Source organism: Ranitomeya variabilis, chromosome 3 (genome assembly GCF_051348905.1).
Source record: "Ranitomeya variabilis isolate aRanVar5 chromosome 3, aRanVar5.hap1, whole genome shotgun sequence".
Lineage (NCBI taxonomy): Eukaryota > Metazoa > Chordata > Amphibia > Anura > Dendrobatidae > Ranitomeya > Ranitomeya variabilis.
The window spans coordinates 777,117,698-777,132,733 of NC_135234.1; the positions used below are offsets into that span (position 1 = coordinate 777,117,698).

The 15,036-nt window shown below is 46.1% G+C and overlaps 1 protein-coding gene across 1 annotated transcript in view; it reads right to left on the minus strand.

Annotated features, from left to right (window-relative positions):
• Window positions 1–15,036, minus strand: part of LOC143817475 (uncharacterized) — a 191,074-nt gene that overhangs the window by 143,982 nt on the left and 32,056 nt on the right. The window contains exon 2 of the mRNA XM_077298915.1: window positions 2,881–2,957. Within this exon, the coding sequence (XP_077155030.1) occupies window positions 2,881–2,952 (72 nt within the window). The 5' untranslated portion in view covers window positions 2,953–2,957. The remainder of the gene's footprint in view (window positions 1–2,880; window positions 2,958–15,036) is intronic.

Below are 15,036 nucleotides of genomic sequence, written 5' to 3' on the forward strand. Positions count from 1 at the left end.
ATACTTCTCCAATAGTAAGATGCTCCACCCATAAAATACTTCTCCAATAGTAAGATGCCCCACCCATAAAATACTTCTCCAATAATAAGATGCTCCACCCATAAAATACTTCTCCAATAATAAGATGCTCCACGCATAAAATACTTCTCCAATAATAAGATGCTCCACCCATAAAATACTTCTCCAATAGTAAGATGCTCCACCAATAAAATACTTCTCTAATAGTAAGATGCCCCACCCATAAAATACTCCACCAATAGTAAGATGCTCCACCCATAAAATACTCCACTAATAATAAGATGCTCTACAGATAAAATACTCCAACAGTAATAAGATGCTCTACCCATAAAATACTCCACCAATAGTAGGATGCTCCACAGATAAAATACTCCAGCAATAATAAGATGTTCCACCCATAAAATACTCCAGCAATAATAAGATGCTCCACCCATAAAATACTGCGCCAATAGTAAGATGCTCCACAGATAAAATACTCCAGCAATAATAAGATGTTCCACCCATAAAATACTCCACTAATAATAAGATGCTCCACCCATAAAATACTCCATCAATAATAAGATGCTCCACCCATAAAATACTCCACCAATAATAAGATGCTCCACCCATAAAATACTCCAGCAATAATAATATGCTCCACCCATAAAATACTCCACTAATAATAAGATGCTCCACCCATAAAATACTCCACCAATAGTAAGATGTTCCACAGATAAAATACTCCAGCAATAATAAGATGCTCCACCCATAAAATACTCCACTAATAATAAGATGCTCCACCCATAAAATACTCCACCAATAATAAGATGCTCCACCCATAAATTACTCCACCAATGGTAAGATGCTCCACCCATAGATACTCCACCAATAGTAACATGCTCCACCCATAAAATACTCCACCAATAATAAGATGCTCCACCCATAGATACTCCACCAATAATAAGATGCTCCACCCATAAAATACTCCACCAATAGTAACATACTCCACCCATAAAATACTCCACCAATAGTAAGATGCTCCACCCATAAAATACTCCACCAATAATAAGATGCTCCACCCATAAAATACTCCACTAATAATAAGATGCTCCACCCATAAAATACTCCACCAATAATAAGATGCTCCACCCATAAAATACTCCACTAATAATAAGATGCTCCACCCATAAAATACTCCAGCAATAGTAAGATGCTCCACCCATAAAATACTCCACCAATAGTAACATGCTCCACCCATAAAATACTCCACCAATAGTAAGATGCTCCACCCATAAAATACTCCACCAATAATAAGATGCTCCACCCATAAAATGCTCCACTAATAATAAGATGCTCCACCCATAAAATACTCCACCAATAATAAGATGCTCCACCCATAAAATACTCCACTAATAATAAGATGCTCCACCCATAAAATACTCCAGCAATAGTAAGATGCTCCACCCATAAATTACTCCACCAATGGTAAGATGCTCCACCCATAAAATACTCCAACAATAGTAAGATGCTCCACCCATAAAATACTCCAACAATAGTAAGATGCTCCACCCATAAATTACTCCACCAATGGTAAGATGCTCCACCCATAAAATACTCCACCAATAGTAAGATGCTCCACCCATAAAATACTCCACCAATAATAAGATGCTCCACCCATAAAATACTCCACTAATAATAAGATGCTCCACCCATAAAATACTCCACCAATAATAAGATGCTCCACCCATAAAATACTCCACTAATAATAAGATGCTCCACCCATAAAATACTCCAGCAATAGTAAGATGCTCCACCCATAAAATACTCCACCAATAGTAACATGCTCCACCCATAAAATACTCCACCAATAGTAAGATGCTCCACCCATAAAATACTCCACCAATAATAAGATGCTCCACCCATAAAATGCTCCACTAATAATAAGATGCTCCACCCATAAAATACTCCACCAATAATAAGATGCTCCACCCATAAAATACTCCACTAATAATAAGATGCTCCACCCATAAAATACTCCAGCAATAGTAAGATGCTCCACCCATAAATTACTCCACCAATGGTAAGATGCTCCACCCATAAAATACTCCAGCAATAATAAGATGCTCCACCCATAAAATACTCCAACAAGAGTAAGATGCTCCACCCATAAAATACTCCACCAATAGTAAGATGCTCCACCCATAAAATACTCCAACAATAGTAAGATGCTCCACCCATAAAATACTCCACCAATGGTAAGATGCTCCACCCATAAAATACTCCACCAATAGTAAGATGCTCCACCCATAAAATACTCCACCAATAATAAGATGCTCCACCCATAAATACTCCACCAATAGTAACATGCCCCCCTCCTAATATAAAGGGGGAAGGTCCCCGACTCTGCGTGACTTCACCCTCTTTGATTCTAGATAATCAGAATCTGTTCTTTGCTGTTGAACAGTAACACAATGGATGGAGAATTGATCCAGAGCTGTAAAAATGTGCAGAAGGGTAAAAGGAGACCGTGTCCTTCTCTCCTGGGAGCTTCATCCACCTCATGGCAGGGGCCCATTTACACCTTTTCTATGGGGCTCCATCTCGCACATGTCACTGATTCACAGTCCGCCACCTAGAGGTAACAGCGGGCTGCAGTAAGATCACCAGGAGGGGGCGCACTTGTCATTGACCCTTCACTCATCTTTAGATTCCTGATATTTCTGATATCATTTTGCCACTTTTGGGTGTAAACTATGGAAATTCCGGCAGTGGTCGGCTTGACCCCCTATTGAGAAGACCCACAGACATTTTGTGACAGCAAAACGAGACTTCCCACATACTAAACAAACCTCACACCGCACAGCACTGGTGGATGAGGATTACCTGTGGAATGTAATGGCCGATCAGTAGCCAGAATGTGCCGAAGATGAGAAGCAGGAACTTGGATTTCTGCATTATGTCTGTAAGGAAAACCAAAAACATTAAATGGAAACATTCCTCGCCAGGAACAAATTTACATCCCCCATTGTTCTGCCCATCTTAATGTGCAGAAAGTTAATTATCAGGTTATTCAAGTTATGGCCACTGGAGGTCATCAGTTGCCTACTTTTCATGTTGTTTACCAACTTTCCCTCAGAAGAGCAATGTCTTCTGGGTAAGTTCCGCCCTCATTCTTCTTGTGGAAGATGAGCTTCAGTAGCCATTTCTCCTCAGGTCTGATGAGAGGCACACGTGCTCCTGTCTCACTTACTTTCCTACCCCTGTCCTAACGGATCTCGGTACGTTTATAAAGGGTTAAATGCATCTTATGTTTGTGTAGAATTTGAGCCTTATGCAGATCCTATAGTCTGATATAGTTAGGCAGATTGTGCTCTGCAGCTTGCATGTAGATAGATGCATCTTTGTATAGAATAGGGCAGTGCTGCTAGAATTACTGTGTAATGCAATAATTCTTGCTGTAATGTCCCAGTTATTTATGTGATTGCACCCTGTATGTGCATATACTGATATGCTGTTATTCTTTACAGTTTTTCACCAGTCATCCACTATGATTATTCACTGAACATCCACTTTGTACATCAACATCATTCACTATTCGATCATCTACTATGAATACTATCCACCATTGTTGTTCAACGTTATAGTTTATGTTATCATCACCCTAATAAATAAGACTTGAGCTTCAATACAGTCTGTTTAATGGGATGTGGATGAAGGTTTAGCCGTATGTTGGAATCCACACAGCATCCTACGTGGAGGAAGGCAGAACAGTGAAAAACGAGACTGCCAGTCGCAGGTGGTGATTGTAAAGTAAGAACAGATTAGCTGCCTTCAGTGAAACTGATAGCCGGTCGCAGGCTGTAGTTGATCAGACTGTACAGAACCGCTAACACCCACACTGCTCCGCATTCGGGTATTACAGCAGCAGCCATACAGCCTCAGAACTTACTGCAGCCCGCCAAGAAGAGCTACATCGTTCCCGCCACGCGGAAGCCCACTGCACATAGACTCAGTTTCCCGCCAAAACACTCAGCAGTGCGCAGCTAAGCGCACAATGTCTCAAAACAGCACATCCTCACTCAAGACGAGATCACGAGCAAGCTCTAGCAGGTCATCATTAGCAGAGCTGGCTGCTGTCGCCCGTGCTGAAGCTGAGGCAGCCAAAGCGAGGTCCTCCTTCACCGAGCAAGAAATGCATCTAAAGCTGAGACAAGCAGAGCATGAAGCAGAAAATGCACGTCTGCAGACAGAAAGTGCACGCCTGCAAGCCGAAACCGCACGTTTGCGGGCAGAGCAAGAGGCAGAAGGTGTGCGCCTGCAAGTGTCTCTAGAAAGACTTATGGCAGACAAAGAGACAGCAGCTGCAATAGCTAAGGCAGAGTACTTGGAAGCCATGAAGGATCCTGATTATGAGAGACACAGCAACGCTCTTGGAACAGATCTAGAGCAGCAAGATCCAGCTCAGCGCGTTGCAGAGTACGTCCATCGACACTCCAGCATGGACAACACCCTCGACAGGCTACATCGATCAGCCTACGCCGATTATCATCGATCCAACCCCGAACTTCGCTACTACAAACAAGAAGACGTCCAGCACAGAGATGTGGACCATAGCTACCGTTCCACTGAGAAGAAGGTACAGCTCCCACCTCACCTTAAAGAGACATCTTCTTCACCAAAAAGGTACTATGCAGACTGTCCAAAGCCAAGAGCGTGTCACAGGTATGGTGATGCACCACACACTAGACATGACTATAACATACCGGCTCGTACCAACACTGATCAAGCCACCATAGACTTGGCAAAGTTCTTTGCCCGCCGAGAACTGGTAACAAAAGGACTTGTAAAGTTCACTGACAAAGCCGAAAACTATAGGTCATGGCGAGCTTCGTTCCAGAACGCCATTCAGGGACTGGACCTTTCTAGTAGTGAGGAGTTAGATCTCCTGGTAAAGTGGCTTGGAACTGAATCAATCGAGAATGCTAAAAAACTAAGAGACATTAACATAGAACACCCACACATAGGTCTACGTAAAGTGTGGGAAAGACTTGATGAATGCTATGGGTCCGTAGAAGTAATAGAGAATGCTTTATTCAAAAGAATTGATGATTTCCCTAAGATAGGGCCCAAAGGTTATCAAAGGCTTAGAGAATTGAGTGATTTATTGATAGTTACAGGTCGCCCAGAAGGAAGGTCACTTGCCTGGATTGGCATTCTTAGACACTGCTAGGGGTGTCAATCCAATAGTACAAAAACTTCCTTACAATCTTCAAGAAAGGTGGGTTATACATGGTTCACGGTATAAACAAATTCATAATGTACCATTCCCTCCTTTTACTGTATTTGTTGAGTTTGTCACCCAGCAAGCCAAGGATCAGAAATGCCCCTAGTTTTGATTTCACTCTGTCATGTTCCACTACCCCTGGTGTCAAACTCAGTAAGGCTACGTTCACATTTGTGTTGTGCGCCGCAGCGTCGGCGCCGCAACGCACAACGCAAACAAAAACGCAGCAAAACGCATGCACAACGCTGCGTTTTGCGCCGCATGCGTCCTTTTTTTGATTGATTTTGGACGCAGCAAAAATGCAACTTGCTGCGTCCTCTGCGCCCGGACGTGTGCGCTGCAGTGACGCATGTGGCGCAAAACGCAAGTGCGACGCATGTCCATGCGCCCCCATGTTAAATATAGGGGCGCATGACGCATGCAGCGACGCTGCGGCGCCCGACGCTGCGGCGCAGACCGCAAATGTGAACGTAGACTAAGACACCCGTGGCAGTCCATAAAACTAATATTGATTCCAAAGGTCCTCCTCACAAGACAACTAAGCCCCCTACGGAGGAGAGCAAACCTCAGGATGTCAGTAAGCAGTGTCCTCTACACAGGAAACCACATCCTCTACTAAAGTGCAGAGCCTTCAGGGAGAAGACTTTAGAGGATCGCAAAGGTTTCCTCAAGGAAAACAACATCTGCTTCAAATGTTGTGCTACAACCTCCCACTTCGCCAGGAACTGTGAAGCTAGCGTGAAATGTGCAGAATGCAGCAGCACGGATCACAATTCAGCCTTGCACCCTGGACCACCTCGACGAGTGTTGTCACAGGCAGAGGAGCACGATGAGAAGCAGAAGAACACCGACGAAGACACTCCTGCGGTTATCGCTCAATGTACGGAGATCTGTAAGGGACTCACAGGAGGAAGATCCTGTTCAAAAATCTGCCTTGTCCGAGTCTATCCAGCAGGCCACAGAGACAAAGCGCTCAAGATATATGCAATCCTGGATGACCAAAGTAATAGGTCTTTAGCCAGGTCCATCTTCTTTGACAACTTCAACATTGTAGGCCCCGGTTCTCCCGACTCCCTTAGGACATGTTCAGGTACCGTCGAGACGGCGAGGAGGAAAGCAACCGGATACAAAGTGGAGTCCATAGATGGCCAGACCTGCCTGTCACTACCGACCATCCTGGAGTGCAACCAGATTCCTGACAACAGGTCGGAGATACCTTCACCAGAGGTGGCAACATATCACACCCACCTGAAGCGTATAGCCCACCTGATACCTGAGTTGGAACCAGAAGCCCCAATAGCTTTACTTCTGGGGAGAGATATACTACGAGTCCACAAGACTAGAGAATACATCAACGGCTCCCGGAATGCTCCTTACACCCAGAGGCAAGACCTTGGATGGGTCATTGTAGGAGATGTCTGCCTAGGAGGAGCACACAAGCCAGTCTCAGTCAACAGTATGCTTACCAGCACACTAGAAAATGGACGTCCATCTCTCTTCCGTGTCACAATAGTCTGTTGGTAAAGGAACTACCGAGCAGCATTCCCCTACCTTGCCCTTTCTCAGTTCCTATCAACGAAGACCACGCCTGTGAAGGTGAACAAGACCACATAGGATGTACAGTCTTCCACAGGATGAAGGAAGACAACAAGGTAGCTATGTCTATAGAAGACAAGATGTTCTTGGACATCATGGATGAACAAATAGTCAAGGATACGTCGAACAGTTGGGTCGTACCTCTACCATTTCAACCTCAGAGGAGACGCCTACCCAACAACAGGGAATTGGTCTACAGCAGATTCATCTCCCTAAGACACAAGCTTCAGAAGTCACCTGAGACAAGGGAACATTTCTTTACCATCCAAGGAAAGCTGATGCTCAGGGATTTCACCCAAGACACTACTGATTGGGATGATCCACTTCCAGCAGAAAAGGCTGACATGTGGGCAGAGTGGAGGAAGTCTCTTGAAGCCCTGACCAACCTTCGTGTGAAACGACCGTAAAGACTTTGTATTTTCTGTGATGCATCAGTCAAAGCGATTGCAGCAGTAGCGTACCTCAAAACCATAGACGTAAGCGGACAGTGCCATATCGGGTTCGTTATGAGCCGGACAAAATTGGCGCCACTTCGTGAACACACGATACCCAGACTGGACCTCTGTGCTGCTGTCCTTGCAGTTGAGTTGGCCGAACTGATCTCGGATGCGATGAGTCTGAAGATCAAAGATGCAGAGTTCTACACCGATAGCAAGGTGGTACTGGGGTACATCAGTAATGAGACACGACGCTTCTACGTCTACGTCAGCAACTGGGTACTTCGGATAAGAAGATCCACCGGCACTAATCAGTGGCACTACATACCTACTCACCACAATCCTGCGGACCACGCGACTAGATCCGTTGCACCCAGTTATCTGAAGGACACTACATGGTTCACAGGTCCTCCCTCTTTGTACCGTTCGATGCCCCACATCAGCAGGCCTGATACTTTCGAACTAGTGGGTCCAGACACAGATGAAGAGATCCGACCTCAAGTGTCTGCTCTACATACAGAGACTTCAAGCTGTCACTGTTATGACCCCAATGGCAGAGGGTCTCAGGAATAAAAACCAAGTCTGCAAACACAAAAAACCAGCTCATAGGGCAGTGGTAACTGGGCTAACCATATATCTAATCCTAGCACCACAAATAGAAGTAGCCGGGGAACGTGCCTACGTTGGTTCTAGACGTCTCGCGCCAGCCGGAGAACTAACTAACCCTAGAAGGGAAAAGAAAGACCTTTCTTGCCTCCAGAGAAAAGACCCCAAAAGTTGGATACAAACCCCCAACAAATAATAACGGTGAGGTAAGAGGAAAAGACAAACATAAGAATGAGCTAGGTATTTAGCAAAGAGAGGCCCACTAGCTAATAGCAGAATATAGTAAGATGACTTATATGGTCAGCAAAAACCCTATTAAAATATCCACGCTGGATATTCAAGAACCCCCGAACCGACTAACGGCCGGGGGGAGAACACCAGCCCCCTAGAGCTTCCAGCAAGGTCAGAAATCACATTTAGTACAAGCTGGACAAAAATAGGAGCAAAGCAAATAACTCAAAAAACAAAGAAGCAGGACTTAGCTTAATTTTGCAAGAGCCAGGACCAGTAGACAGGAGCAACAGAAGGATCTGAATACAACGATGCCAGGCACTGGACTAAGGATCCAGGAAGTTTATATAGCGACACCCCTGGACTAATGGCCCAGGTGAGTGCCAAACTGAAGAAAGAAAATCCCAGAGTCATATCACTAGTGACCACAAGAGGGAGCCAAAAAAGTCTAATTCACAACAGTACCCCCCCCTTAAGGAGGGGTCACCGAACCCTCACCAAGACCACCAGGGCGATCAGGATGAGCAGCGTGAAAGGCACGAACTAAATCGTCCGCATGCACATCAGAGGCAACCACCCAGGAATTATCCTCCTGACCATAGCCCTTCCACTTGACCAGATACTGAAGCCTCCGCCTGGAGAGACGAGAATCCAAGATCTTCTCCACCACGTACTCCAACTCGCCCTCAACCAACACCGGAGCAGGAGGCTCAACAGAAGGAACCACAGGTACAACGTACCGCCGCAACAAAGACCTATGGAACACGTTGTGAATGGCAAACGACACCGGAAGATCCAAGCAAAAGGACACAGGATTAAGGATTTCCAATATCCTGTAAGGACCGATGAAGCAAGGCTTAAATTTAGGAGAGGAGACCTTCATAGGAACAAATCGAGAAGACAGCCACACCAAATCCCCAACACGAAGTCGGGGACCCACACCGCGGCGGTGGTTGGCAAAACGCTGAGCCTTCTCATGTGACAACTTTAAGTTGTCCACCACATGATTCCAGATCTGCCGCAACCTATCCACCACAGAATCTACCCCAGGACAGTCAGAAGGCTCCACATGTCCCGAGGAAAAACGAGGATGGAAACCAGAGTTGCAGAAAAATGGCGAAACCAATGTAGCGGAACTAGCCCGATTATTAAGGGCAAATTCAGCCAACGGCAAGAAGGTCACCCAATCATCCTGATCCGCAGAAACAAAACACCTCAAATAAGCCTCCAGTGTCTGATTAGTTTGCTCCGTTTGTCCATTAGTCTGAGGATGAAAGGCAGACGAAAACGACAGATCAATGCCCATCCTAGCACAAAAAGATCGCCAGAACCTGGAAACAAACTGGGATCCTCTGTCAGACACAATATTCTCAGGAATGCCGTGTAAACGAACCACATTCTGAAAGAACACAGGAACCAGATCGGAAGAGGAAGGCAGCTTAGGCAAGGGTACCAAATGGACCATCTTAGAAAAGCGATCACATACCACCCAGATGACAGACATGCCCTGAGACACCGGGAGATCTGAAATGAAATCCATGGAAATGTGCGTCCAAGGCCTCTTCGGGACAGGCAAGGGCAAGAGCAACCCGCTGGCACGAGAACAGCAAGGCTTAGCTCGAGCACAAGTCCCACAGGACTGCACAAACGAACGCACATCCCGTGACAAGGAAGGCCACCAAAAGGACCTAGCCACCAGATCTCTGGTGCCAAAAATTCCCGGATGCCCTGCCAACACCGAGGAATGAACCTCGGAAATGACTCTGCTGGTCCACTTATCAGGAACAAACAGTCTGTCAGGTGGACAAGAGTCAGGTCTACCAGCCTGAAATCTCTGCAACACACGTCGCAAATCCGGAGAAATGGCTGACAAGATAACTCCCTCTTTAAGAATACCAACTGGTTCTGCGACTCCCGGAGAGTCAGGCACAAAGCTCCTTGAAAGAGCATCAGCCTTCACATTTTTTGAACCTGGTAAATACGAGACCACAAAGTCAAAACGGGAGAAAAATAATGACCAGCGGGCCTGTCTAGGATTCAGGCGTTTAGCAGACTCGAGATACATCAAATTTTTGTGATCAGTCAAGACCACCACACGATGCTTAGCACCCTCGAGCCAATGACGCCACTCCTCAAATGCCCACTTCATGGCCAACAACTCCCGATTGCCAACATCATAATTCTGCTCAGCAGGTGAAAACTTCCTAGAGAAAAAGGCACAAGGTCTCATCACAGAGCAACCAGGGCCTCTCTGCGACAAAACGGCCCCTGCCCCAATCTCAGAAGCATCCACTTCAACCTGAAAGGGAAGTGAGACATCAGGCTGGCACAAAACAGGCGCCAAAGTAAACCGGCGCTTCAACTCCTGGAAAGCCTCCACGGCTGCAGGAGCCCAGTTAGCAACATCAGAATCTTTCTTGGTCATATCCGTCAAAGGTTTAACAATGCTAGAAAAATTAGCAATAAAACGACGGTAGAAGTTAGCAAAACCCAAGAACTTCTGAAGACTCTTAACTGACGTGGGTTGAGTCCAATCATGAATAGCTCGGACCTTGACTGGGTCCATCTCCACCGCAGAAGGGGAAAAAATAAACCCCAAAAAGGGAACCTTCTGTACTCCAAAGAGACACTTTGAGCCCTTAACAAACAAAGCGTTCTCACGCAAAACCTGAAACACCATCCTGACCTGCTCTACATGCGTGTCATGATCTCAATGGCAAGAGAACATAGCATTAGCATATATAGGAACTAGCTCTTGGAAGATGGGAACTGAGCTGACCATGAACTAAACCTAACGCACAACTAGCAGTGGCCGGGTAGCATGCCTACGTTGATTCTAGATGCCCAGCACCAGCCGGAGGACTAAATAATGCTAGCAGAGGAAAATATTAGTCCTAGCTCACCTCTAGAGAAATACCCCGAAAGGAGACAGAGGCCCCCCACATGTATTGGCGGTGAATTAAGATGAAATAACAAACGTAGGATGAAAATAGGTTTAGCAAATTTGAGGTCCACTTACTACATAGCAGAAGACAGAAAGGACACTTTCATGGTCAGCTGAAAACCCTATCAAAACACCATCCAGAAATTACTTTAAAACTCTGGCATTAACTCATAACACCAGAGTGGCAATTCCTGTTCACAAGAGCTTTCCAGACACAGTAACGAAACTACAGCTGTGAACTGGAACAAAAATGCAAAAACAAACATGGACAAGAGTCCAACTTATCTAGTAGTTGTCTAGGAGCAGGAACAAGCACAGAGAGGCTTCTGATAACATTGTTGACCGGCAAGCAACTAACAGAGCAGCAAGGTTATATAGCGACTCCCACATCTTGATGGGAACAGGTGAACAGAGAAGATGAAGACACCAGTTCAATTCCACCAGTAGCCACCGGGGGAGCCCAGAATCCAAATTCACAACAGTACCCCCCCCCTCAAGGAGGGGGCACCGAACCCTCACCAGAACCACCAGGGCGATCAGGATGGGCCCTATGAAAGGCACGAACAAGATCAGAGGCATGAACATCAGATGCATTCACCCAAGAATTATCCTCCTGGCCGTATCCCTTCCACTTGACCAGATACTGGAGTCTCCGTCTGGAAACACGAGAGTCCAAGATTTTCTCCACAACGTACTCCAACTCACCCTCAACCAACACCGGAGCAGGAGGCTCAACGGAAGGCACAACCGGTACCTCATACCTGCGCAATAATGACCGATGAAAAACGTTATGAATAGAAAAGGATGCAGGGAGGTCCAAACGGAAGGAAACAGGGTTAAGAATCTCCAATATCTTATACGGACCGATGAACCGAGGCTTAAACTTAGGAGAAGAGACCCTCATAGGGACAAAACGAGAAGACAACCACACCAAATCCCCAACACAAAGCCGAGGACCAACACGACGGTGGCGGTTGGCAAAAAGCTGAGTCTTCTCCTGGGACAACCTCAAATTGTCCACCACCTGCCCCCAGATCTGATGCAATCTCTCCACCACAGCATCCACTCCAGGACAATCCGAAGATTCCACCTGACCAGAGGAAAATCGAGGATGAAACCCCGAATTACAGAAAAACGGGGACACCAAAGTGGCAGAGCTGGCCCGATTATTGAGAGCGAACTCCGCCAATGGCAAAAAAGCAACCCAATCATCCTGGTCAGCAGACACAAAACACCTCAGATATGTCTCCAGGGTCTGATTAATCCGCTCGGTCTGGCCATTCGTCTGAGGATGGAAAGCGGACGAAAAAGATAAATCTATGCCCATCCTAGCACAGAATGCCCGCCAAAATCTAGACACGAATTGGGTCCCTCTGTCAGAAACGATATTCTCAGGAATACCATGCAAACGAACAACATTTTGAAAAAACAGAGGAACCAACTCGGAAGAAGAAGGCAACTTGGGCAGAGGAACCAAATGGACCATCTTAGAGAAACGGTCACACACCACCCAGATGACAGACATCTTCTGAGAAACAGGCAGATCTGAAATAAAATCCATCGAGATGTGCGTCCAAGGCCTCTTAGGAATAGGCAAGGGCAACAATAATCCACTAGCCCGAGAACAACAAGGCTTGGCCCGAGCACAAACGTCACAAGACTGCACAAAGCCTCGCACATCTCGTGACAGTGAAGGCCACCAGAAGGACCTTGCCACCAAATCCCTGGTACCAAAAATGCCAGGATGACCTGCCAACGCAGAAGAATGAACCTCAGAGATGACTCTACTGGTCCAATCATCAGGAACAAACAGTTTATCAGGTGGGCAACGATCAGGTCTATCCGCCTGAAACTCCTGCAAGGCCCGCCGCAGGTCTGGAGAAACGGCTGACAATACCACTCCATCCTTAAGGATACCTGTGGGCTCAGAGTTACCAGGCGAGTCAGGCTCAAAACTCCTAGAAAGGGCATCCGCCTTAACATTCTTAGAACCCGGTAGGTATGACACCACAAAATTAAACCGAGAGAAAAATAATGACCAGCGCGCCCGTCTAGGATTCAGGCGCCTGGCGGTCTCAAGATAAATCAAATTTTTGTGGTCAGTCAATACCACCACCTGATGTCTGGCCCCCTCAAGCCAATGGCGCCACTCCTCAAAAGCCCACTTCATGGCCAAAAGCTCCCGATTCCCAACATCATAATTCCGCTCAGCGGGCGAAAATTTACGGGAAAAGAAGGCACAAGGCTTCATCACGGAGCAGTCAGAACTTTTCTGCGACAACACTGCCCCAGCTCCGATCTCAGAAGCGTCGACCTCAACCTGAAAAGGTAGAGCAACATCAGGCTGAAGCAACACAGGAGCAGCGGAAAAACGGCGCTTAAGCTCCCGAAAGGCCTCCACAGCATCAGGGGACCAATCAGCAACATCAGCACCCTTCTTAGTCAAATCGGTCAATGGCTTAGCAATATCCGAAAAACCAGCAATAAATCGACGATAAAAGTTAGCAAAGCCCAAAAATTTCTGAAGACTCTTAAGAGAAGAGGGCTGCGTCCAATCACAAATAGCTTGAACCTTGACAGGATCCATTTCAATGGAAGAGGGGGAAAAAATATATCCCAAAAAGGAAATCCTCTGTACCCCAAAAACACACTTAGAACCCTTCACACACAAAGAATTAGACCGCAAAACCTGAAAAACCCTCCTGACTTGCTGGACATGAGAGTCCCAGTCATCCGAAAAAATCAGAATATCATCCAGATACACAATCATAAATTTATCCAAATAATCGCGAAAAATATCATGCATAAAGGACTGGAAAACTGACGGAGCATTTGAAAGACCAAAAGGCATCACTAAATACTCAAAGTGGCCCTCGGGCGTATTAAATGCGGTTTTCCACTCATCCCCCTGCCTGATTCGCACCAAATTATACGCCCCACGAAGGTCAATCTTAGAGAACCACTTGGCCCCCTTTATGCGAGCAAACAAATCAGTCAGCAACGGCAATGGGTATTGATATTTAACAGTGATTTTATTCAAAAGCCGATAATCAATACATGGTCTCAAAGAGCCGTCTTTTTTTGACACAAAGAAAAAACCGGCTCCTAAGGGAGATGACGATGGACGAATATGTCCCTTTTCCAAGGACTCCTTTATATATTCTCGCATAGCAGCATGTTCAGGCACAGACAGATTAAATAAACGACCCTTTGGGTATTTACTACCCGGGATTAAATCTATGGCACAATCGCACTCTCGGTGCGGAGGTAACGAACCAAGCTTGGATTCCTCAAAGACGTCACGATAGTCAGACAGGAACTCAGGAATTTCAGGTACCACAGGTACATCCCCATGAGCCCCCTTACATCCCCAGCTCAACACAGACATAGCTCTCCAGTCGAGGACTGGGTTGTGAGATTGCAGCCAAGGCAATCCTAGCACCAAATCATCATGTAGATTATACAGCACCAGAAAGCGAATAATCTCCTGGTGATCCGGATTAATACGCATAGTTACTTGTGTCCAGTATTGTGGTTTATTATTAGCCAATGGGGTGGAGTCAATCCCCTTCAGAGGAATAGGAGTCTCCAAAGGCTCTAAATCATACCCACAGCGTTTGGCAAAGGACCAATCCATAAGACTCAAAGCGGCGCCAGAGTCGACATAGGCGTCCGTGGTAATAGATGACAAAGAGCAAATCAGGGTCACAGATAGAATAAACTTAGACGGTAAGGTGCAAATGGAAACAGATTTACCAAGCTTTTTAGTGCGCTTAGAGCATGCTGATATAACATGAGTGGAATCACCACAATAGAAACACAACCCATTTTTCCGTCTAAAATTCTGCCGCTCGCTTCGGGACAGAATTCTATCACACTGCATACTCTCTGGCGACTTCTCAGTGGACACCGCCAGATGGTGCACTGGTTTGCGCTCCCGC